Source organism: Oryctolagus cuniculus, chromosome 13, assembly GCF_964237555.1.
Source record: "Oryctolagus cuniculus chromosome 13, mOryCun1.1, whole genome shotgun sequence".
Taxonomy (NCBI): domain Eukaryota; kingdom Metazoa; phylum Chordata; class Mammalia; order Lagomorpha; family Leporidae; genus Oryctolagus; species Oryctolagus cuniculus.
The window spans coordinates 61,477,921-61,504,718 of NC_091444.1; the positions used below are offsets into that span (position 1 = coordinate 61,477,921).

Genomic DNA, 26,798 nt, shown 5'->3' on the forward strand with positions numbered 1-26,798 from the left:
AGTGGGAAACTTGATTTCTCTTGGACCGTTTGAGAGGCCGAGAGACAGATTGAAAGAGCCAGAGAAGTCCCATCTGCTGATTCACAACCCAAATGCCTGCAACAGCTGAACCTGGGTCAAAGCTGTTGTAGACTGTGGGAGGCAGTGGTAATGACTTAAGTAGCTGGATTCTTTTCTTTTCTCTCACCTGCAAGGGCATGAATTGTCTTTTTTCTCCTGGCTCTAGCCAGGTTTAGCTCTAGCTAGCCATTGTGGTCATTTGGAAAGTGAACCAGCAGATGAGAACTAACTTACTTTCCTTCTCTCTCTCTCACAATTTGCCCTCTCTCCCCCTCCTTTCCTTTCAAATAAATACCTTTAAAATATTAAATCATTATTTGATGAATCCTCAACATAAGAAATAAAACACATAGGCATATAAAGATCCCTGTCTATTTCCTTTCCAGTCCCATTTTGTTCCTTTCTCCCCACAAATAAAAACTGTGTGCTTCTGCTGACTCTTAATGTGAGGATTTTTGTATTTCTCTCTTTGGAATAAAGGTCCTTAGGCATTTCATATTGTATCCAAACTTGTGATGCAATTTGCATTCTATAATTTGAAGTTAATTGTTAAGATCACTTTGTAGTTTACAGACTGCTTCATTTTGTGCTATTGGCAATAATCAAGCTTATTTTGTGCTTTATTTTAGTTATACATTTATTATTACTTTTAATAGTTCCTTGTGGGATATTTTGTGTTATTCATGACATTCGTATTTGGTAGCTTAGTATTTCTAAGTGATCTAAGATTTGCTTAAGTGAAATAACTATATTCTGCTTCAAAGTTCTTAAAAACTACTAGCAATTTTGATTTTCACATACTATACTACACTGGTTAGAGAACATCTAGTATCATAGGGCACTTGCGGGTAATATTTATTCTAGACTATAAGTTCAGGGTTTTATAATTGTGACTATTTAAATTTGACTTGAGTTTTACAATGTTCCCTCTTATACCCATTAAAAAAAACCAAAGACATGATAAAATATGGCAACAAGTGACATTGTTATCTATATAGTCTTTATTGAATGAAGGGAAGTCTCATTGTTTACATTATTCATTCATTCTGAATCTTTGGTTAAAGTTGTCTTTGATAAAACAGTTGTACAAATTGGTAGATTTATTAAAGCCCAACACTAATTATTGGCTTTGTGGAAAACAATGTTGGACCTACACAGTTCTTCAATTGGTAAACTCTGTAGTCAAGAATCTGACTCTTGCCTTCTAGTAATCCAAAATTTCCTAAATTTTAAATGTCATTTTAAAGCTTTGATTAAAAGTGAGCATATTATACTTCAAATAGTTTTGAACTTTTAAATGCTTTCCCTTATCCCCTGTGGTAAGAGAGTCTGTAGAAAAAAGTGATTATCAGTTTTTAACCTAAAAAATATGTAAACTATAGAGAATTACACTCTTCTATACTTTGATTTACAAATGTGTAAACTGGGCTAATTCTTTACATTTACACCAAGTGGTAGTATGAAAACAATTTAAAGAAATACATCTTTGCACCTTAGGTAGTAAAATACTCTGTGAATTAGAGCAATGCAATTTGTGGGAAAACCTCTAAAAAAGTTAAGACCACTTTTAAAATTTTTGTTCTCGTTCTTTTAAGAGTAAAATTCCAGTTGGAATTAAAGCTGGGCATCCTAATAAGGTAAGTCACTTCTTTCTTGAATGTTTCTGCTTCACATAGTAAAACTTACTGTTTACTGCTTGACAGCGGTTGCAGCAGAGAACCATAATACGATTAGTTTGGAATGGAGACAGTTTGCCTCAGAATTCTAAATCCCTAATTTTGACAGCAAGCCAAGAGGTCTTCCATCTGCAGTTTCTATTAAAATTACTTCAGTTATCTCTTAGGAACTTTTGGAAGAACTATAAAATGTAACTACAATATCAGATTACCTACTCAAAATGTGTTTTATCACATAAATATTTTCAGTCATTCTGTTTCAATTAGTTAACCTGTTAGATTCAAGATTATCATATCTTGATGTGCATTTATATAATATAAACAGAAAACTCTCAAATGGTATAAAAATATTCCTTTAAAGATTACCTTTTCCCTCTTATGAGCATGCCCTAATTTATTTTGCTATTTGTGTGTTTAGCTAAACATTTTATTTCTATGTTTTCATTTTTATACATATAGATTAAAAATCTTTATATTCTCTCTGCTTTCTTGTGTATCCTCTCCCCATTTTCTTCTTGCTCTTTCCCAAGGACTCTTTTGTTTGTGCTCACTTTCTCCTATTTGTTTTTGTTTTATTTATAATTAATAAAACAGAAAGGCAGTTGAAGTCCCCTGAACTCCATCCCAGTCTCACTCTGTGAGCTGCCTCCCTAGAGCTAGCCATTTTCCTGAAGTATTTACCTATGATTTTATTATTTTATTGCAGGGGCATATACAAGTAATATACTTTTATTGCACATTTATCCACAAATAATATAGAGATGATTTTGTGGAAACTTCTTAAAAAGTATTAAATGATACTGTGTTTTTACGTTTCTTCAAGTTAACATTTGGTGTCTTTTTCTCAGTCATAACACTGTTGAAATTTTTCTTTGTTGATATATATGGATCTTTTCATTCATCTGAAAAGTTATATGATAACATAGAATAGTTATTTGTATGATTGTAACATAGATTAGCCTTTTATTTCTCAATGAACAATTCAGTTTCCATTTTTTGCTATTGTAAACAATGATACAGTAGCATTTTTATTCTTTATCTCCAGTTGCACACATGTAAGAATTTCTGTAGTTCTGTATTTAAAAGTAGGATGGGCATATCCTAGAGTGTGCCTATTTCAATATTACAAGGTAGAACCAGATAAGATAGATATGGTCTCAGTATTGGAACTGCTGGCTCAAGGGTTTTTCATTTTTATAACTCTAGAAATATATTGTCAGATTTGTTTCCCAAGAGTGTTTTCTCAGTTTATATAATCACCAACACAATGTTAATTGATAAATTTTTTTTAAGGATTTATTTTATCTATTTGAAAGACAGAGTTACAGAGAGACAGAAAGAGATCTTCAATCTGCTGTTTCACTCCCCAAATGGCCACAACGGCTGGGGCTGTGCCAGGCCAAAATGAGGAGCCAGGAGCCAGGAGCTTCTTCCAGGTCTCCCACATGGGTGCAGGGGCCCAAGGACCCGGGCCATCTTCTGCTGCTTTCCCAGGTGCATTAATAGGGAACTGGATTGGAAGTGGAGCAGCCGGGCCTCAAAACTGGCATCCACATGGGATGCTGGCATTGCAGGCTATGGCCCAACCTGAGAATGCGGGACAGCCCATTTGGGTACCAGCCAGAAACATCAAGCCTGCAACTGACAGCCAACCAGAACCAGCTGAACAAGACTGCCTTGTTAGCAGACGCACCTGCCCTATCATCCTATCCCGAGAAACTGCCCATAGCCATATCTGTTACTGTTTTATACCCCACCAGCTCTGGTCAGCCACTCAGATGGCCCACAGCCTGTGTGCGTCATGCCATTCCTGATAACTATTATTCCTCATTCCTACCCCTATCTGAGCAAGCAGCCCTGTGGTCTCTCGATTTGAGCGCTGGTTAGTCAACGATGGGTAAGATCCCCTGGAGGACAACCTAAGACAGGCACAGCTGCGTACGGAGACCACATGGAAACGGGGTCAACAATGGTATGGCCAAGAATCATGCCTCCCATTGCTCAAAAATAAATGAAAAGGGGGAAATGTGGTGGAATGAGAAGGCCATGCCAAGATGGCCGCTGGCAATCGAGTGTCAGTTACTCAGGAATGGCTTTGAAACCCACATGGCAAACGGAGCCTGCTTGGCAACAGGCTGTGATTTGATGGCTTTGGAAACTGCCTGGCAACAGGCTGTGATTGGTTGGGGCATAGACCGCCCCTTGACTGGATTGGCTGGTCTTGACTATATAAGCTGTTGTACTAACTGAAATAAATGAGTCTGTGGGCTGCTTGCCTGAAGCCCGCTTTCACCCGACTCTTGGGGTCTGTGTGGTGACTCCAAGCCTCTTGCCCCCACCACGCTCCTCCTCTCAGAAACAAATCCACTGCAACATTGTTGAAAAATCAACTGCAACAGCCAATCCCATTTGCCAGGTTTTTAATATCTGTTCATTTAGTAGGTGAAAATTTGTGCTCTATTTTCATTTGTATTTCATGTGAATGTTAGGGTTTTTATAATAGGATGTATCTATATGTAGGGTATATCATCACTAACATTGATTATTCTGCCAATAGAAGCTGAAATAAAGAGAAAGTTAATAATTATTACTAAACTTACTTATTATGACCTTCCTTGCAGTACTTGAAAGTGGCAAACAATACCAAAGAATTAGAAGATTGTGAGCAAGCTAATAAACTGGGAGCAATTAACAGCACCTTAAGGCAAGCTTTGTTTTAGTGGCATTAAGAAAATACTTTCTTATTTAGTTTATTTGTGTTAATTTTTATTTTTCTTGTGACTTTGTTAAAACATTTTTGCTAAGCATTAATGTTTCTATTAATAAACATTTAAAAGGATGAAAAAGTTATTCTGAATTTCATAGTTTTGTCTCTTCCTAGCTGATTTGTTCTTAAATTTCTAATATATATCATTGATAGTAAATCTAAAAAATAGAAATTAATAATATTTTTCAACTAGCAGAGATTATGGATCCATTCTTCCTCTGATGGGAAAAGGGTCTTAAACCAGTGAATCTTTTATAAATTCCATCTGTATGTTCCACATTTTGAATGGTAAAAGTTGCAGTTAATATAATTGTTAAGTAGTTTTTTGTGTGTTAACTTTTCCTGATTTGCATTAAGCAGATACTTGTTTTTAAAAATCAATACAAGTGATTTACAAATGGTCACAGATTACACATTGTAAAATGACTGAACATTTAATCTGTAATTGAGAATGGAATATTGCAAAACTTCTTGTATGTTTCCTTTTGTTTAGATTTGTACTTATGTACTACAGTTGTCAATGATTTATATTAAAAGTTAATAGTCTTATAATTATTGAAAAAAACTGACTAAAAAAAGGTAAAAGAGATATTATTAATATTCACATATCCTCCATTCCAAGTGAATAGATGTTAACATTTTCTACCATTTTTTAAAGAAACATGACAGATAAATTTAAAATCCTTTATCTTCTATTTTTTAATCCTGTTTTCTTCCCTTCATCCTTAGAGATAACTGCTATCATGAATTTGGTGTGTATCCAGGCAGTCTTTTTATTTTTATCATATTTTTATAAAAGTTATAGTTTTATGTTTATTACATTTCCTTTATATAAATTATGTAATACTATATTTACTGTTCTTTAACTTTCTTTTTTCATTGTACATTTTGCTTTTTAAGTCTATCCATTTTGAACATAAGGATTTGTCTCATTCTTTTCACTGAAGGATGGTTTACATCATAAATATGTCATATTTTACTTGTCTTTTCCTACTGATGGATATCTAGGCCATTTCTAGTTTTCACTTACACAAACTATGACACCTTTAGCATCTCTGAGTCATGGGTGTTTTGTTTTTTGATGTGTGTATACATTCAAAGTAAAATTGTCAAATCCTAGAGTTGTCCATTTGAAGTTATTCCTGATGACTCCAGAGTATTCTTGTGAATGTATGCTATCTACCTCCAGTGTAAGGAATTTTGTTCTCCACATCTTTACCAAAAGTTGATAATGTTTTAGAAGTGTAAAGTAGTATCTCATTTTAATTTATACTTTGTAAGTATTAAATTAAAATTATACTGTGTGAGTACTAGTGATTTTGAACATTTTAAAATATGTTTTTCAGACATTTGCATTTCTTATTCATTCAAAAAACGAATACCTATAGTGTGTCAAGTACCATTCTAGAGTACTAAGAATACAGTATTGTATATGACAAAAAAATTTCTGCTCTCATATCGTAATCAGGGGAAAATAAACAAGTAAAGTATATGGGGAGTGGGTAAAATGATGATAAATCCTAGGGAGAAAATAAAGGAGAAAAGAATAGAGAAGGGAGGAAAGAATAGAGAATGCTAGAAGTGAAGGTACTGTTTTAAACTGAATATTCAGAGATTGTGATAATAGGACATTTGAGAAAATTGCTGAAGAAGGTGAAGGCATGAATTATAACATGGCCTTCTAGGGAATGAGTATTCCAGGTATATATGTGTGAGTTAAAAGACCCTGGACTATTAGAGGAACCAAAAGTGGGCCAGTATGACTGGAGTATAGTAATCAAAGGCAAAGAAGTAAAAGGTAAAGTAAAAAAATGGGGGCAGATCAGGAGGTCTAGTGGGTAGAGATCTTATAGAACCTTAAAGGCAATTACTGTGTAATGAATATTGCTTTTAAAATGAGTGGAATGAAAAGTCATCAGAGGATTTGGCACATAGGAATAAGGGCATGTATTGAGAGAGCCTTACGTTATGTGGGTGAAGCATGGTTAACCTGATTGCTGTAGTTATCCAAATGACATTATAGTGGATTAGACCAAGGTGATAGCAATGGAACTGATGAAAAGTAGTCAATTTCTAGAAATATTTTGTAGACAGACCTGTCAGGATTTGCTGAAGGATTGGATATGGGGTATAAAAGACAGGAGCTTTATGGATTACATTTGGAATTATGAAAAGAATTGCCACTTACTGACTGGGGACATCTGCAGGAGGAGCAATTCTGATGGAAAATTTCAGTTCAACTTTGGATTTGTTAAATCTGGGTTGTCAATGAGACATCCATTTGGAGATGTGGAGTAGTCAATTGGATATGTAAATCTGAATTAGAGAGGCCTAAGAGTCAAATCAGTGAATATATGACTTTAACAGCCCTAACCCCAAGTGAGATCACCAAGGAGACAGTTTACACAGAGAAGTGATCTGTGGACTAGGTTACATTATTACGAAGTTTTGAGGTAAGTTGTGTTTTTATATTTTTTGTCATTAATTTTCATTTGGGGGTTTGGATTTTTAAATTATTGACTTAAAGCCATTCTTTTTTTTTTTTTTTTTTTTTTTGGACAGGCAGAGTGGACAGTGAGAGAGAGAGAGAGAAAGGTCTTCCTTTTGCCTTTGGTTCACCCTCCAATGGCCGCTGCGGCTGGCGCACCACGCTGATCCAAAGGCAGAAGCCAGGTGCTTCTCCTGGTCTCCCATGCGGGTGCAGGGGCCAAGGACTTGGGCCATCCTCCACTGCATTCCCGGGCCATAGCAGAGAGCTGGCCTGGAGGAGGGGCAACTGGGACAGAATCTGGAGCCCCGACCGGGACTAGAATCTGGTGTGCCGGTGCCACAGGCGGAGGATTAGCCTATTGAGCCACGGCGCCAGCCAAAGCCATTCTTTATATAAATTTATACTAAATCTTTTGTGGCTATGCAGGTTGTTAGGGCTTATCTTTATTTTTGCTTATAGTTTTGATGAATAGAAGTTAATGATTTTTAGAACTTTTAATTTTAGTATAGCACACATAAAGTATACAAGTTTTAAGTATAAAGGTCAATTTCACTTTACAAAGTGAACCCAACACAATAGCCTACCCAAATTGCCATATGCACTGTCCTAACCACCTTCCAGAGTTAACCATGGTTTTGAGTTTTATTGGCAGAGATTAGTTCTGCCTGTTTTTATAAATGGAATGATATAGAACATGTTTTTTAACATATGTCTGTGAGATTCATTCTTTTTTTTAGCATAGTAACATTTATTTTTTTCTTATTGTTATATAGTATTGTGTAGTAAGGATATATCATATTTTCATCCTACCATTGATAGCTGCATGTTTTCCTCTTTGGTGACATTTCTAAAATATTTCGGTGGTACATGTATCCATTTCTGGGGAGAATACTCATATTCCTAGAAGTCAAATTAAGTACAGCCAAATGGTTTTTCAGAATTGATATACCAAATTACACGGCTGTTAGTTGTGTATGAAAGTTCCTAGTTCCATAATTTCTCAAAAAATATTATAATTTTTAAACAACTTTATTTTGAGATGTTTGACATAATCTGTACATATTAAAAGTGTACATTTTGACATACATTCACACTCAGGAAACGTCACAATTAAAATATTTTGTCCTTCCCATGTTTTTCATGACCTTTGTAATCTCTCTATCCAGTCTCTTTCTGTCTCTTGTTTCTCTGCTTGAAATCCCCATCTTGACAAGAAGCATTGGGTTAGGCTCAAGAAATTCTTATGTAGGGGCCAGCGCTGTGGCGTAGTGGGTAAAGCTGCCTCCTGCAGTTTCGGCATCCAATATGTGCACCAGTCCAAGTCCTGGCTGCTCCATTTCCAATCCAGCTCTCTGCTATGGCCTGGGAAAGCAGTAGAAGATGGCCCAAGTTCTTGGGCCCCTGCATTCACATGGGAGACTCCGAAGAGGCTCCTAGCTCCTGGCTTCAGATCGGCACAGCTCTGGCCGTTGCAGTCAATGGGGAGTGAACCAGTGGATGGAAGACCTCTCTCTGTCTCTGTCTCTCTCTGTGTAACTCTTTCATATAAATAAATCAATCTTTTTTAAACAAAGAAATTTTTCTGTAAATAGATTTGTATTCATCTCTAAACTGACATTTGGAAGAACTGGACAAGCTGACCTCTAATGTCCCTTGTTTAAACCAAGCTGGACCACCTCTATTAACAGATGAGGTGTGTGTGTGTTTTTTTTTTTTTTTTTTTTTTGGCAGGCAGAGTAGACAGAGAAAAAGGTCTTCCTTCCATTGGTTCACCCCCCAAATGGATGGCCGCTATGGCCAGCACGCTGCACTGATCTGAAGCCAGGAGCCGGGTGCTTCCTCCTGGTCTCCCATGCGGGTGCAGGGCCCAAGCACTTGGGCCATCCTCTGCTGCCTTCCCGGGCCACAGCAGAGAGCTGGACTGGAAGAGGTGAAACCGGGACAGAATCCGGCGCCCCGACCAGGACTAGAACCTGGCGTGCTGGCGCCGCAGGCAGAGGATTAGCCTAGTGAGCCCCGGCACCGGCCATCAGATGAGCTTTCAATATCTCTTCTGCCTCCATAGCTTTAGGCAGGAAGTAGATAAAATAATTAGCAAAACCTCATCAAATAAGGATGTTCAAAGAGAAAATTCGTATAAGTCAGTTATACTGTTATTAAGAAAATGGAATTTATGTCACGATTTGTTCAACATCAAACCTCTTACTAAACACAGCTATAGTTTTGTCATTTTTAGCTGTAACAAGATCTGAGGCATTCTTGTTTATAGCATCAAATATTTCATGAGAGTCAAGTGTGAGTTTTTTTTTAAAAGATTTATTTATTTGTTTGAAAGAGTTACACAGAGACAGGAGAGGCAGAGAGAGGTCTTCCATCCGCTGGTTCACTCCCCAAATGGCCGCAACAGCTGGAGCAGTGCTGATCCAAAGCCAGGAGCCAGGAGCTTCTTCTGGATCTCCCATGCAGGTCCTTGGGCCCGTCTTCTGCTTTCCCAGGCCATAGCAGAGAGCAGATTGGAAGTGGGGCAGCTGAAACTTGAACTGGCACCCATATGGGATGCTGGCACTGCAGGCCACAGCTTTACCCACTATGCCACAGTGCCAGCTCCTCCATTAACTTTTTATTTTAAGAATTTTTTTTTATTTATTTGAGAGGTAGTTACAGTGTCAGGGAGAGACAGAGAGAAAGGTCTTCCTTCTGTTGATTCACTCCCCAAATGGCCACAATGGCCGGAGCTGCGCCGATCTGAAGCCAGGAACCAGGAGCTTCTTCCTGGTCTCCCATGCAGGTGCAGGGGCCCAAGCACGTAGGCCATCTTCTGCTTTCCCAGGCCAGTGCAGAGAGCTGAATTGGAAGAGGAGCAGCTGGGACTAGAACCAGTGCCCATATGGGATGCCAGCCGCAGGCGGAGGATTAACCCACTGCACCATGGTGCCAGCCCCTCCTCCATTAACTTTTCTTAAATGTGTGTTTCTTTAGGGAAAACTTTGAAGAGGAGTTGAGTTGGGAGTTGATGCAATGAACTATAAACTTATTTGCAGTGGTTATATAGCAGTTGCTCATATACAAAATACTTGTATATAAATACCACATTTAGGAGTTACTTGATTTATATTTGGTTCACACTTTTTTATAGAAAGCTTTTATTTAATAAATATAAATTTCATAAGTACAACTTTTAGATTATAGTGGGATACTGTAAGTATGGAAGCAATTTAAGTTGAAAGAATTTAACTCCTGCTTCAGGGAACATTACTAAAATTTCTAAGTCAGATGAAAAGGCCAGCTTGATTTTTATGTTTTAACTAAGTGTTATATGTATTTTAAAATTAATTTCTAGTCAAATTGTTATTGAACTTGGGCTAATAGCAATTTTAATATAATTAGGAAATACAAATCACTCATGGAAGTTAGTCTGTTTTTTTCATATATCGTAACTTGTTTTTTTATTTCATGTAACTAATACAGAATTTGTGACAGCATCTGTCTAATAAGTGACCTCAGATTATTTTAATTACACTAGAATACAGTGTTAAAATTTTCAACTCCAAATTTAATTATTTTTCTTTTTTATTCCTCCTTCCCATAGTAATCAAAGCAAAGAAGCTTTCATTGACTGGGCAAGATATGATGATTCACAGGATCATTTTTGTGAACTTGATGGTAATAAAATAAACTATTGTAATTCAATTTTAACTTTAATCCTTTTATAAGACATATAAATCAGTGAAAATATCTGAGTTACAGCTTTCATCCTAGATTTTGCTACATAGATCTTATTCATGATGGCATTTATTGAGAGCCTGTGTTCCAGGTCCTATGTTAAATACCATAAATTATTTTTAATATTTTAAAGATTTATTTATTTGAAAGGCAGAGTTACAGAGAGAGGACAAAGAGAGAGAGAACCTCCATTCACTGGTTCATTCCCCAAATGGCCTGGCTGAAGACTGGAGCCTGGAACTTTTCTGGGTCTCCTATGTAGGTGGCAGGGGCACAAGTATTCAGGCTATATTCTGCTTTCCCAGGCTCATTAACAGAGCTGGATCAGAAGTGGAGCAGTTGGTACTCAAACCAGGCTTATATGGGATACTGACATCACAGGTGACTGTTTAACCCACTGCACCACAATGTGCTGGCCCCATTATTTCTGATATTTACAGCTGTCTGAATAGATGTGTATTGCATATTTGAGAAAACTGAGCCTCAAAAAGATTAATAGCTTGCTCAAGATCACAGAATATCAAGAGGCTGAAACAGGATTTGATTCCAGATCTGAAGAATCTAAGACCCATACTCTTTCTGTTATGACACTGTATTTCCTATGGACCTTCAGTCGAAGCCCTTTTAGTAAAGATCTGTGAATACATAACAGTGTTTCCACTGGAACTTGTCAGAGACTTCAACAAACTCACATAAAGTTGCCTTCCAATATTGAGAATTCTAAGTCAACTTCTCCACAGTGTTCTTTCAGAGAGTTCCCAGAATGTCAAACTAAGTAACTACCACTGTCTTTAACAAAAGACAATTACAGTGATTCAATTTTATATTATGCATGATTCTATTATATATAATATATATGATATATATATATATATATTGTGCTGAGTAGGTTTAATTCATTCATTTGGCCTCTCGGTCTTTTACCTTGGTATTGTCATATTTCTGGTGGTGAGAAAGAATTTGGAGTTCAAGTAAACAGGTGGAAAAAGACAGCAGAAATTTTTCTGAACTCTTCAAGTGTCTGGGGGTGATCGTATTGCTTTCTAAAGATGTTTAGGAAACCTGAAGAAGGTTTCTTTAGGTATCTGGAAATACTAATGGGAAATTAATGAAATATCCTGATTGTGATGCTTAGAATCAGCAAAGATTTTATCAAAGCAAGCTGTTGTACCTATGTTAAGTGCTTGTATCATTGCTCACTCTTTCATTGGCTCTTTGGTTGTCATTCTAATTATATTTGAGTGCTTAATACTCAGTTACTTTTTTCCTATCTCTTATTTCACCTATTATTTAATTAATGTAAAAAATACTGCTAATTTATCTGGTTTTCAAATTAATAAGACATTTTTGTGAGTACAAATTGTAGTAGATATTTAATAAAATCTCAATTGCAGAGATCATTTGTGCTAATTAAATTGATGTGCTAGATTACCAATTACCTATCATCAGTATAGTACTGATTAAAATATTAGTTTCTTAAATTATAAAAACTGAGAAATGCTGTATGATTTTATATCATCCTTTAAGATTTTTAGGATCATATATTTAATCAGTGACTTTTATATTTTAAATAGTTCTTATGCATATAAAACCATGCTGTTTATTACCACTACTCTTCAAAGCAATAACATCCAATTGTTTATACTTGGGTGGGTTTCAAGTTGCTGTTTGTTATTCTTTATCTAAATTCAGTGCATTAAAATGAAAATCTTAATAGATTATTCACCCCATTTTATTAGTGAATATATCCATACACTCTTGGCTCCCTGCTGTTTTGTTGTTGGTTTTGTCTTTATTTAAGTAGAAGATGATTCCTTTATGAATCCTGTATATAAAATAGTAGTTTTAAAATAATTTAGCATTTAATATCCTTTACTATAAACTGCTATTTCTGCCTTAGACATTTTTGCTACATTTATGCATGGTTTGCTCCTTTCAGTTCATGTTTCTGCTCAAATGTCATCTCACTAAAGTGGCTCTAATCATCCTAAAATAATAACCACCATCACTCTTTGTCTCTTTACACTGCCGGTTTCTGTCCCCTAGCCCCCAGCACCAACTGCCTGAGACTATTTGGCATATTACTTAGTTTATCAGTTTATCATCTGTCCTTTCCAACTACATTGTAAGCCACTTGAGGGCAAGGGCTTTGTTCCTTTGGCTCACTTCTGTATCTCTAGTTGCTAGAACAGTGCCTGGACATGGTAGGTGTGCAGTAAATGTTTGCTGAATGAAGTAATTGGTTCATTAATAGTGTGATAGATTTTTACTTTTCGTTTTTCCCTTAAAGCATCATTCTTGATGATTAAAAGAGGAAATGATTGCTGCCTTTAATATGGAGAGAGATGTTAACATTACTTGAAAGAGCACTGAGTATCCAAAGGAAAGAGAGGGATTGTTTTTTCTTCTCTCTTAAGTAATTGGTCCAAGTTACTACAAATTCTAGGTCAAGTATAGTCACAAGTTTGCTAACCACTCTACCATTTAATTTGGAAATGGCTTTAAAAAACACGACTAACCTTTGGGTAGTCCTGTTTATTTTGTAAAATGTTAAACTTTACGTAAATGGTGAAACATGGATATTTTGTATGAACTGTTTCTTTTTCAGATGAGAGATCTCCAGCTGCTCAGTACGTAGACCTATTGCTGAACCCAGAGCGTTACACCGGCTATAAAGGGTCCTCTGCATGGAGAGTGTGGAACAGCATCTATGAAGAAAACTGTTTCAAGTAACTAGAGGGGCTGGAATGATTAAAGGGACAGGGGGAAGGGAAGATTTGTTACTGCTGGAAAAAATATATACAAGTCAAACCATTTTATGTGTGGGTTTTGTGTTTTCTTTTTCAGGCCTCGATCTGTTTATCGTCCTTTAAATCCTCTTGCACCTAGCCGAGGTGGGTTTTTCATGCCTTTGAAGCTTGTTTATAGAATGTTTTTATAACTACATATTGATAATTTTTATGTTTTGCTTAGTTTAATAGTGTGGATTGGTTCACAGTTAAATCTCAGTATTTCTATACATTTCATTTAATTATGATCATTTATTGAGTACCTGCTGGGTGCTAGACTATAAAGTAGCTTTAAAACAAAACAAATTAGAGTACATGAGTAATCCATATCTACTACAGATTTCCTGAGGAACTCTTAAAAAGTCTGGATGCCCAGTCCCTACCCCATACTACTTAAGTCAAAATTCTTTCAAAATCTGGATGCCCAGTCCCTACCCCATACTACTTAAGTCAAAATCCTGGGATGAGGACCTAGGTGTTGGTATTTTTTAAACTGTCCAGATGATTCAAATGTACAGCCGAGTTTGAGAACTAATAGCTCTTAACAATGCTCCTCAAACTTCAGTGTGCATACAAATTGCCCAAGAGTATTAGTAATACACAGGTTCTGATTTCATAGGTCTTGAGTGATGCCCAGTATTCTTCTTTTTGACAGGCAGAGTGGACAGAGAGAGAGAGACAGAGAGAAAGGTCTTCCTTTTGGCTTGGTTCACCCTCCAATGGCCGCCACGGCCGGCGCGCTGCGGTCGGTGCACTGCGCTGATCCGATGGCAGGCGCCAGGCACTTCTCCTGGTCTTCCCTGGGGTGCAGGGCCCAGGTACTTGGGCCATCCTCCACTGCACTCCCTGGCCACAGCAGAGAGCTGGCCTGGAAGAGGGGCAACTGGGACAGAATCCGGCGCCCTGACTGGGACTAGAACCCGGTGTGCTGGCGCCGCAAGGCGGAGGATTAGCCTAGTGAGCCGCGGCGCTGGCCCATGCCCAGTAGTCTAATAAGCTCCTGGATACAGCCCAGAATGATGACCAAGTATAGCACACTTTGAGTCAGAATATAGATAGAGAAGTTTCAGAAACTTACGCAGTAACCTAGACCTGCACTGTCAATCAAAGTGACCAGTTACTACTTGGGGCTGTTGAGCAAAGAAATGTGGCTATTATGAAGCTGAATTTTAAATCTTGTTTAACTTTAGTCCCTTTGAAAAACAACTAGTGTAATATTGTTGCCATTAAGCAGAACTTTATTTTGGTAAGACTATTTTAACCCTTGTATTACATAATGTATTATTGTTATAGTGTATATATACTTCTTACTCTTTAAAATGTGGCTATTAGAAAAATTTTTAATTAGATAAGATCTGGCATTAAATTTCAGTGGAACAATATTGATGTAGTCAGTTTACCACAAACTCGGTGAGAAACCAAACTCTGGGAGCAACCTTGTAATTGACCTGCCTTTCCAGTGTTTTCTTTACACCAGGATTGTTTTAAGAAATGGAGTTTCCTGGTCTAGGTTTGTATATTTAGAACCCTCTGAAAACAAAATACACTGAAAAGGGTTGAATGCATGGACTGCTTTTAGATGCCCACTCTTTAACAATGGGGCAAACACTCTTCCTCAAATTCATGCTCTAAATACCTGGAGAACAGAATTGGGTCAGGAAAAAGGCCTGTGTGACTTCTTGTCCTTTGTCTCTTTTCCTACTTTTAATGTCACAACTTTTCTCTTTTCAGTTTAAATGTCTTAATTACAGAAAATTCGTAAACACTGAAGCAGTTCAGAAGTTGTAAAAAAGGAAAAGTGCTCTCCCCACCCACTGACCTACTCACTTTTCTTTTCCATAGTACAGGGTTAGGGGATTATTCTTCCAAATCTTTTCTATGGGCACTTACATTTAAAATAAAAATGTAATTGTTAACTTAATTAAACCATCAAGTCCTAAGAAACACTTCCCTTCTATGATGTAATAAATGAAACACATGGAACTGCTAGAAAGATGAAGGGAGGAAGGGAACCACTGCGTAGTAAGAGAAAGAGGAGAAAAGCCATGTGAAAAAGACAGACGAAAGATTAGGTAAGGGGAAGAGAGTTTGTCCTAGCTGTCAGAGTTCTCCATGAAGTAATTCAGTAGCTTTTGCTGATGCTATTTGTGTTTTTACCTCCTGTGAAAATGCTGATTTCCATCTTTTTAAATGTATTTCTTTCATATTATTCCTGAGTCATAACAACGAGGCTTCTACATCTGTTTTTTCCAACAGTTTTTCAACAACAGAACCTTTTTTCCAAAAATAAAATTTTAATATTAGAATCCCACATTTAAAGCTGAGAGATGCAGAGCTGCTGTGGAGCCCTAGAGCTCATACCTTCTGGCCTCTTCCCCACCTCCAGGCAGCTGTGAAGCAGTATCACAGTGAGGTTTTCACCAACTGCTCCTAATGTCTGCTGAAGAGCAGCAGTTTCTTCCTTTTGTTTGTTTTTTAAATTTTAGTTGCCACATATAAGGGAGAACATCTGGTTATTTGTCTTTCTGGGTCTGGCTAATTTCTTTTTATTTTTTAATATATTTTTAAAAGATTTATTTATTTGAAAGAATTACAGAGAGAGGTCTTCCATCCGCTGGTTCACTCCCCAAATGGCTGCAACTGCTAGAGTTGGGCTGTTCCAAATCCCGGAGCTTCTTCCAGTTCTGCCACATTGAGGCAGTGGCCAAAGCACTTGGGCCATCTTCCACTACTTTCCCAGGTGTATTAGCAGAGAGCTGGATTGGAAGTGGAGCAGCTAGGACTCAAACCTGCATCCACATGGGATGCCAGTACTGCAGATGGGGGCTCTACCCACTATGCTACAGCGCCAGCCCCAGGTCTGGCTTATTTCAGTCAGCATGATATCCTCAGGTTGCATCTACTTTGCTGCAAATGGGAAAATTTATTATTTTTTACAACTGAATAATATTCCATTGTGTGTGTGTGTGTATATTTATATATGCTATAAATGTGGTGCAGGTGTCTCTTTGATATATTGTGTTCAAGTCTTTTGGGTATATACCCAGTAGTGGGACTGCTGGATCATATAGCAAGTCTATTTCTTGTGTTTAAAGAAATCTCCACACCTTTCCATAGTGACTGCACTAATTTACATTCCCACCAGCAGTGCATAAGTGTTCTCCTTTGTCCACATTCTTGCCAGCACTTGTTACTCTCTGTGTTTGGATTTTAGCCATTCTGACGGTGAGGTGATATCTCATTGTGGTTTTGATTTGCATTTGTGGCTAGTGATGTTGGGCATTTTTTCATGTATCTGTTAGCTGTTTGTATTTGTTCTTTTAAGTCCTTTGCCCATTTTTCAATAGTATTGGTTGTTTTTGTTGTTGTTGTTAAGTTGTTGATATATTCAGAAGTCTAAATACTCATGTTTATAGATGTCATGATGTTGTACGTAGAAAACCTAAACACTCCACCAAAAAGCTGTTAGAATTGATAAACTAATTCAGTAAAGTTGGAGGTTGCAAAATAAACATATAAAAACCAGTAGCTTTTTAATATGCTAATCATGAACCCACAGAAAAAGAAATCAAGAAAGAAATCTCATTTACAATAGCCACAAAATTCAAATATTTATTAATAAATTTAACCAAAAAGTGAAAGATATCCTTAATAAAAATTATTAAACATTGATGAAAGAAATCATCAACACCACAAAAAATCGGAGATGCTCCTTGCTCATAGATCAGAAGAATTGGTATCATTAAAATGTCTATACTGCCTAAAGCAATCTACAGATTCAATGCAATCCCTATCAAAATACCATTGGCATTCTTTACAGAATTAGAAAAAACAATCCTAAAATTCATATGGAATCACAAAAGACTCAGAATAGCCAAAGTGATCCAGAACAAGAAAAATCAAGCTGGAGGCTTTACAATACCTGACTTCAAAGCATACTACAAAGCTAGAGTAGCTATAACAGCGTGGTCCTGACATAAAAACTGATACATAGATCAGTGGAACAGAATAGAGTGCCCAGAAAGTTGTCTACATACATATAACCTGCTGATTTTTTTTTTTTTTTTTTGGACAGGCAGAGTGGACAGTGAGAGAGAGACAGAGAGAAAGGTCTTCCTTTGCCATTAGTTCACCCTCCAATGGCCGCTGCGGCCAGCGCACTGCGGCTGGCGCACCGCGCTGATCCAAAGGCAGGAGCCAGGTACTTATCCTGGTCTCCCATGGGGTGCAGAGCCCAAGTACTTGGGCCATCCTCCACTGCACTCCCTGGCCACAGCGGAGAGCTGGCCTGGAAGAGGGGCAACCGGGACAGAATCCGGCACCCTGACCGGGACTAGAACCTGGTGTGCTGGCGCCGCTAGGTGGAGGATTAGCCTAGTGAGCCGCGGCGCCTGCTAACCTGCTGATTTTTGACAAAACTGCTTACACCATACAGTAGAGTAGGACAGTCTCATCCTCAAATTATGCTGGCAAAATTTGATTTATATATGTAGAAGAATGACATTAGATCCATACCTATTATCATAAACAAAAAATGAACTCAAGACCTGAATTTGAGACTTGAGACTGTAAATTTGTTGGAAGAAAATGTAGGGGAAACAGTTAGTGACATTAGTATAGGGGACAACTTCTTGGGCAGGATCCACAAAGTACAGGTAACAAAAGCAAAACTAAGCAAATGGGACTGTGTCAAACTCCAAAACTTTTCCACAGGAAAGGAAATGATCAATAGAATGAAAAGATATCCAACAGAATGGAAAAAAATATTTGCAAACCACCTCTCTGACAAAGGAGTAATGAAAAGATGAAGAGCAGCAAATTCCAAAAGTATTCTAGCATAGAAACAGTTATGTTCAGAGAGTGTTCTTTATATATAATGATTAAAGGAAAAGCATCATATGTTTGTTAATTATTAAAACTAGATCTTGGGGATGGGTAGTGGGTTAACCTGATGTCTGGGACATCTGCAACCCATATTAGATTGCCAGCTCAAGTCTTGGCTCTTCTGTTTCTGAACCAGCTTCTTGCTAAAACATCTTGAAGGCAGCAGATGATGAGCAAATACATGGATCTTCTTGGCCCAGCCCTGGCTGTTGGGGAATTGAACTAGTAGATGGAACGTTGATCACTCACTTGTTCTTTCTTTCTTTCAAATAAATCTTTATATAAAAAAGATCTTTATACACACACACACACACACACACACACATATATATATATATTTTTTGACAGGCAGAGTTAGAGAGAGAAAGGTCTTCCTTCCATTGGTTCACCCCCTAAATGGCCGCTACAGCCGGCAGGCTACACCGATCTGAAGCCAGGAGCCAGGTGCTTCCTCCTGGTCTCCCATGCGGGTTCAGGGGCCCAAGCACTTGGGCCATCCTCTGCTGCCCTCCCAGGCCACAGCAGAGAGCTGGACTGGAAGAGGAACAACTGGGACAGAATCCGGCGCCCCAACCAGGACTAGAACCCTGAGTGTCAATGCCGCAGGCGGAGGATAGCCTAGTGAGCTGCAGCGCCGGCCTATATTTTTAGTTTTATTATATGCTGTTTATTGTATAAACCATATGAAAATCTTGTAATTTTGGCCTTTATCCTTAAGAAGCCTCATTTAAGGATGGCTACATGCTGACCAAGGCCCAGCATGTAACTGATAGTTTAAGTGGTATGCTGTAAGTCCATATTATATTAAATGTAATTGGAATGTGATTATATTAGACATTTTTAAGAATACTTTCTATTTTCTCTTATAGGTGAAGATAATGGTGAGATGAAACTCGTGTGTTTGCTTCAAGTGAAGTATTTCTAATGGTCAAAATTTTACTTGATTTGATTCAAAAGAAAATATTTCTTTTTCCAGAAAATAGCTACCAAAAAATAAGACTATGTTTTACAATATGAATTTATACTATGTAAAAAAAATATAGATATAAAGACCATTTTACCTAACTGTTTAGTTAGAAACCAAATTTGTCTTCCAAGTTCTTCATTTTCTATTACAACCTACTTGAACATGTGCTAGGGAAATGTAGAGAAGTTAAGGAAGTTTTATCAGATAGTTTGTCTTGTGAACTTTTTTATTCACTTTAAAATTTATAACCTGTTATAATACTTAATCTGATGAAGAGCTAATTTATAAATAATTGGTTACTTCAGGTTACTGATTAAATATGTATCACTGTGTACCCTAAAACAGCCAAAATAATTCCTTCAACTGAATATTTATTTATCTGTGTTCTTTTTTTTTTAAACATTTATTTAATGAATATAAATTTCCAAAGTACAGCTTATGGATTACAATGGCTTCCCCCCCCATAACTTCCCTCCCACCTGCAACCCTCCCCTTTCCCACTCCCTCTCTCCTTCAATTCACATCAAGATTCATTTTCAATTCTCTTTATATACAGAAGATCAGTTTAACATATATTAAGTAAAGATTTCAACAGTTTGCACCCACATAGAAACACAAAGTGAAAAATACTGTCTGAGTACTAGTTATAGCATTAAATCACAATGCACAGCACATTCAGGACAGAGATCCTACATGAGGAGTAAGTGCACAGTGACTCCTGTTGTTGACTTAACAAATGGACACTCTTGTTTATGGCATCAGTAATCACCCTAGGCTCTTGTCATGAGTTGCCAAGGCTATGGAAGACTTTTGAGTTCACCGACTCTGATCATATTTAGACAAGGTTGTAGTCAAAGTGGAAGTTCTCTCCTCCCTTCAGAGAAAGGTACCTCCTTCTTTGATGACCTGTTCTTTCCACTGGGATCTCACTCACAGAGATCTTTCATTTAGGTCATTTTTTTTTTTTTTTTTTTTTGCCAGAGTGCCTTTGCTTTCCATGCCTGAAATACTCTCATGGGCTTTTCAGCCAGATCCGCATGCCTTAAGGGCTGATTCTGAGGCCAGAGTGCTGTTTAGGACATCTGCCATTCTATGAGTCTGCTGTGTATCTCACTTCCCATGTTGGATCGTTCTCTCCCTTTTTTATTCCATCGGTTAGTATTTGCAGACACTAGTCTTGTTTATGTGATCCCTTTGGCTCTTAGTCCGATCATTATGATCAATTGTGAACAGAAATTGATCATTTGGACTAGTGAGATGGCATTGGTACATGCCACATTGATGGGATTGAATTGGAATTCCCTGGTATGTTTCTAACTCTACCATTTGGGGCAAGTCAGCTTGAGCATGTCCCAAATTGCACATCTATTCCCTCTCTTATTCCCTCTCTTATATTTGATAACAATCGCTTTTCAGTTAAGTTTCAACACTTAAGAATAACTTTGTATTGATTACAGTATTCAACCAAAAGTATTAAGTAGAACAAACCAAAAAAAATACTAAGCGGGATAACATATTAAGTTGTTCAACAGTCAGGGAAGGGCTGATCAAGTCACCGTTTCCCATAGTGTTCAATTCACTTCAACAGGTTTCCTTTTTGGTGCTCGGTTAGTTGTCACCGATCAGGGAGGGCATACGATATTTGTCCCTTTGGGACTGGCTTATTTCACTCAGCATAATGTTTTCCAAATTCCTAACAGGGATCACTTTTCAGTTAAAATTTAAACACCTAAGAATAATTGTGTGTTAATTACTGTGTTCAACCAATAGTACTAGAACAAAAAAATACTAAAATGGATAAAGTGTTATATTGTACATCAACAGTCAGGACAAGAGCTGATCAAGTCACTGTTTCTCATAGTGTCCATTTCACTTCAACAGGTTTCCCCTTTGGTGCTCAGTTAGTTGTCGCCAATCAGGGAGAACATATGATATTTGTCCCTTTGGGACTGGCTTAATTCACTCAGCATGATGTTTTCCAAATTCCTCCATCTTGTTGCAAATGACCGGATTTCATTGTTTTTGACTGCTGTATAGTATTCTATAGAGTACATGTCCCATAATTTCTTTATCCAGTCTACTGTTGATGGACATTTGGGTTGGTTCCAGGTCTTAGCTATTGTGAATTGAGCTGCAATAAACATTAATGTGCAGACAGCTTTTTTTGTTTGCCAATTTAATTTCCTTTGGGTAAATTCCAAGGAGTAGTTTGGCTAGGTTGTATGGTAGGATTATATTCAGGTTTCTGAGGAATCTCCAGACTGACTTCCATAGTGGCTTGACCAGTTTGCATTCCCACCAACAGTGGGTTAGTGTCCCCTTTTCCCCACATCCTCTCCTGCAACTATTGTTGGTAGATTTCTGAATGTGAGCCATTCTAACCTGGGTGAGGTGAAACCTCATTGTGGTTTTGATTTGCATTTCCCTGATTGCTAGTGATCTTGAACATTTTTTCATGTGTCTGTTGGCCCTTTGGATCTCCTCTTTGGAAAAATGTCTATTGAGGTCCTTGGCCCATCTCTTAAGTGGGTTGTTTGTTTTGTTGTTGTGGAGTTTCTTGATTTCTTTGTAGATTCTGGTTATCAACCCTTTACCTGTGGCATAGTTTGCAAATATTTTTCCCCATTCTGTTGGTTGCCTCTTCACTTTCCTGTTTCTTTTGAAGAACAGAAACTTCTCAATTTGATGCAATCCCAAATGTTAATTTTGGCTTTGACTGCCTGTGCTTCTGGGGTGTTTTCCAAGAGGTGTTTGCCAGTACCTGTATCTTGCAGGGTTTCTCCAATGCTAATAATTTGATGGTGTCGGGTCTTAGATTTAAGTCTTTAATCCATGTTGAGTGAATTTTTGTGTAAGTTGAAAGGTAGGGGTCTTGCTTCATGCTTCTACACATGGAAATCCAATTTTCCCAGCACCATTTATTGAAGAGACTGTCCTTACCCTAGGGATTGGTTTTGGATCCTTGATCAAATATGAGTTGGCTGTAGATGTTTGGATTGATTTCTGGTGTTTCTATTCTGTTCCATTGGTCTATCCATCTGTTTCTGTACCAGTACCGTGCTGTTTTGATAACAACTGCCCTGTAGTATGTCCTGAAATCTGGTATTGTGATGCCTCCGGCTTTGTTTTTGTTGTACAAGATTGCTTTAGCTATTCGAGGTCTCCTGTGTCTCCATATGAATTTCAGCATCATTTTTTCCAGATCTGAGAAGAATGTCTTCGGTATCTTTATTGGTATTGCATTGAATGTATAAAATGCTTATGGGAGAATGGACATTTTGATGATATTGATTCTCCCAATCCATGAGCATGGAAGATTTCTCCATTTTTTGGTATCCTCTTCTATTTCTTTAAGGTTTTGTAATTTTCATTGTAGAGATCTTTAACGTCCCTGGTTAAGTTTATTCCAAGGTATTTGATTGTTTTTGTAGCTATTGTGAATGGGATTGATCTTAGCAGTTCTTCCTCAGCTGTGGCATTGCCTGTGTATAAAAGGCTGTTGATTTTTGTGTATTGGTTTTATATCTTGCTACTTTGCCAAACTCTTCTATGAGTTCTAATAGTCTCTTAGTAGAGTTCTTTGGGTCCCCTAAATAAAGAATCATATCATCTGCAAAGAGGGATAGTTTGAATTTTTCCTTCCAAATTTGTATCCCTTTAATTTCTTTTTCTTGCCTAATAGCTCTGGCTAGATCTTCGAGAGCTATATTGAATAGCAGTGGTGAGAGTGGGCATCCCTGTCTGGTACCAGATCTCAGTGGAAATGCTTCCAACTTTTCCCCATTCAATAGGATGCTGGCCGTGGGTTTTTCATCAACTGCTTTGATTATATTGAGGAATGTTCCTTCCATTCCCAGTTTCCTTAGAGTTTTCATCATGAAAGGGTGTTGTATTTTATCAAATGCTTTCTCTGCATCTATTGAGGTAATCATATGGTTTTTCTTCTGCAGCCTGTGAATGTGGTGTATCACATTGATTGTTTTGCACACACTGAACCATCCCTGCATACCAGGGATAAATCCCACTTGGTCTGGCTGGATGATCTTTCTGATGTGTTGTTGCATTCTATTGGCCAGAATTTTATTGAGGATTTTTGCATCTATGTTCTTCAGGGATATTGGTCTGTAATTCTCTTTCAATGCTGCATCTTTTTCCGGTTTAGGAATTAAGGTGATGCTGGCTTCATAGAAAGAATTTGCGAGGATTCCCTCTTTTTCGATTGTTCTGAATAGTTTGAGAAGAATTGGAGTTAGTTCTTCTTTAAATGTCTGGTAGAATTCAGCAGTGAATCCATTGGTCCTGGGCTTTTCTTTGTTGGGAGGGCCTTTATTACTGTTTCAATTTCTGTCTCAGTTATGGGTCTGTTTGGGTTTTCTATGTTTTCCTGGTTCAATTTAGGTAGGTTGCATGTGTCCAGGAATGTATCCATTTCTGATAGGTTTCCCTGTTTGCTGGCATACAAGTCCTTGTAGTAATTTCTGATGATTCTTTTTATTTCTGTACTGTCTGTTGTTACGTTTCCTTTTTCATCTCTGATTTTATTGATTTGGGTCTTTTCTTTTCTTAGTTATTTGGGCCAATGGGATGTCAATTTTTTTTTTTTTTTCAAAAAACCAACTCCTCGTTTGGCTGATTTTTTGTAATTTTTTTTTGGATTCAATCCTGTTGATTTCTTCTCTGATTTTAATTATTTCTCTTCTACTGGATTTGGGTCTGGTTTGCTGCAGATTTTCTAGATCCTTGAGATGCATTGAAAGCTCATTTATTTGGTGTCTTTCCAATTTCTTGATGTAGGCCCCTATTGATATAAACTTTCCTCTTAATACTGCTTTTCCTGTGTCCCATAAATTTTGGTATGTTGTGCTGTTATCCTCATTTACTTACAGAAAATGTTTGATTTCTTTTGTGATTTCTTCTATGACCCATTGTTCATTCAGGAGCATGTTGTTCAATCTCCATGTGTTTGCATATGCTCTAGGGATTCCTGAGTTGCTATTTTCCAACTTCATTCCTTTATGGTCTGAGAAGCTGCATCGTATGATTCTAATTCTTTTGAATTTGCTGAGACTTGCTTTATGGCCTAGTATGTGGTCAATGCTGGAGAAGGTTCCATGTAGTGCTGAGAAGAATGTAAATGCTTTCTGTGTAGGATGAAAAGTTCTGTAGATGTCTCTTAGATCCATTTGGGCTATAGCGTTGTTTGAATCTACTGTCTCCTTGTTGGTCTTCTGTCCTTTTGATCTATTTCTGAGAGTGGAGTATTGAAGTCCCCCAGTACTATTGTATTGGAGTCTAAGTCTCCCTTTAAGTCCCTTAACAAATATTTTAAATAAACCGGTGCCCTGTAATTAGGTGCATATACATTGATAATCATTATATCTTCCTGTTGAATTGATCCCTTAATCAGTATATAGTGCCCGTCTTTGTCTCTCCTAACAGTTTTTGTGGTAAAGTTTATGTTGTCCGATATTAAGATGGCTACGTCCACTCTTTTTTCATTTCTGTTGGCATGGTATATCTTTTTCCAGCCTTTCACTTTCAGTCTGTATGGATCTTTGTTGGAAAGATGTGTTTCTTGTAAGCAGCAAATAGATGGGTTTTATTCCTTAACCCAATCAGCCAATCTGTGTCTTTTAACTGGACAGTTCAGGCCATTAACGTTCAATGTGACTATTGATAAGTAGTAACTTTGCCCTGCCATTTCCCAAAGATATCTTCTAATATATGTTTTGAACTCTCTGTGATCTTTTGCTGTGAGGTTTCCTTCCTTTACCTTCTTTCATATTGATGACTGTGTTTCTGTGTGTAACACATCTTTAAGCATCTTTTGCTGGGCTGACGAGTGGCGACAAATTCTTTCAATTTCTGTTTGCTGTGAAAGGTCTTTATTTCACCTTCATTCACAAATGAGAGCTTTGCAGGATGTAATATTCTGGGTTGGCAGTTTTTCTCTCTTAGTACCTGGGCTATATCTTGCCATTCCCTTCTAGCTTATAGGGTTTCTGATGAGAAGTCTGCAGTGAGTCTAATTGGAGATCCTCTGAGAGTAATCTGATGTTTCTCTCTTGCACATTTTAGGATCTTTTCTTTATGTTTCACTGCGGTGAGTTTAATTACAACGTGTCGTGGTGAGGATCTCTTTTGGTCATGTTTATTAGGGGTTCTATGAGCTTCCTGTACTAGGATGTCTCTGTCCTTTTCCAAACCTGGGAAATTTTCTGCTAGTATCTCACTAAAAAGGCCTTCTAATCCTTTCTCCCTCTCCATGCCTTCAGGAACTCCTAGAACCCGAATGTTGTTTTTTTTTAATAGTATCCTGTAGATTCCCAACAATATTTTTTAGATTTCTAATTTCCTCTTCTTTTCTTTGGTTTGACTGTATCCTTTCCTGTTCTCTGTCTTCTAAGTCCGATATTCTCTCTTCTGCTTCACCCATTCTGTTTTTAAGGCTCTATAATGTGTTTGTCATTTGATCTGTTGAATTCTTCATTTCATTATGATATGTCGTCACTATCACAGTTTCATGTTCTACTAGTTGTTTCGTTTCATTTTGATTCCTCCTTAATATTTCATTTTCACGAGAGAGATTTTCTATCTTGTCCATTAAGGATTTCTGTAGTTCAAGAATTTGTTTTTGAAAACTTCTTAATGTTATTATCAATTTTTTGACATCTGCTTCTTGCATTTCTTCCATCTCATCATCTTCATAATCTTGAATTGGGGTGTCTATTTCATTTGGGGGCGTCATAGTGTCTTCCTTGTTCTTGTTACCTTGGTTTTTGCATTTGTTGTTTGGCATATTGGAGATATTCTTTGGTTTCTTCACTGTGGTGTTTTTTCTCGTTATACTATGACTCTAGATTAAGTGGACTGTCTGCTTTTGATGGATCCTTAGAGGTTGTGATGGGTGTGACCATAGAGCTCTGTTTGGTTCTTCAGGGTTAAGGGTGTGCCAAAGGTGACTCACACAGATTGTTCTCTAGTTCTCTCTCTCTCTCTCTCTTTTTTTTTTTTTTTTTTTTGACTCAGTTGGGAAGCAATTCCACACAGCTGAGTGGAATTGAGGGTAGTTGATGTATGAAATCTGGCCCCTGTGGGTATTTGTCTGGTTACCCCTGGGACCATACAAAGAGTTTATGCAGCCCTCAGTGTGGTCTCAAATTTCTCAGCAGTCTTTCACCAGGTTGCCCAGGTTACCAAGTTTGTTTACTTGGTGAGTTCTCTTGCCCCCCCCCCCCCCCGATTTTCACAGTCCCAGTTCGTTAGCTCCACACTTTCACTAGGTCTTAACCTCCTGTTATTTTTCCCCACCAGAGTCAGGTTTTTCTGCTTGGCTAATGGTGGGTGCCACTTTACATACGTAAAATGGCGCCTGCTCTTTGTCTTGCTCGGCTTTGTAAGGTGAGTGGAGAGAGAGGCTAATGTCCGTGCCGGTTCCCCT

The 26,798-nt window shown here is 37.6% G+C and overlaps 1 protein-coding gene across 6 annotated transcripts in view; it reads left to right on the plus strand.

Annotated features, from left to right (window-relative positions):
- Positions 1-26,798, plus strand: part of ERO1B (endoplasmic reticulum oxidoreductase 1 beta) — a 67,928-nt gene that overhangs the window by 25,455 nt on the left and 15,675 nt on the right. For 3 of the 6 annotated variants that reach the window (XR_011381537.1, XR_011381538.1, XM_051820762.2), the window contains exons 4-10: positions 1,656-1,697; positions 3,057-3,230; positions 4,358-4,440; positions 10,584-10,657; positions 13,326-13,446; positions 13,565-13,611; positions 19,260-19,271. Coding sequence is in view for 4 of the 6 variants with exons in the window: in XM_051820762.2 (XP_051676722.2) it covers positions 1,656-1,697; positions 3,057-3,230; positions 4,358-4,440; positions 10,584-10,657; positions 13,326-13,446; positions 13,565-13,611; positions 19,260-19,271 (553 nt within the window). In the remaining 2 variants the exon portion in view is untranslated. The remainder of the gene's footprint in view (positions 1-1,655; positions 1,698-3,056; positions 3,231-4,357; positions 4,441-10,583; positions 10,658-13,325; positions 13,447-13,564; positions 13,612-19,259; positions 19,272-26,798) is intronic. The other 3 variants (XM_051820763.2, XM_051820764.2, XM_051820765.2) reach the window with 3 other exon arrangements.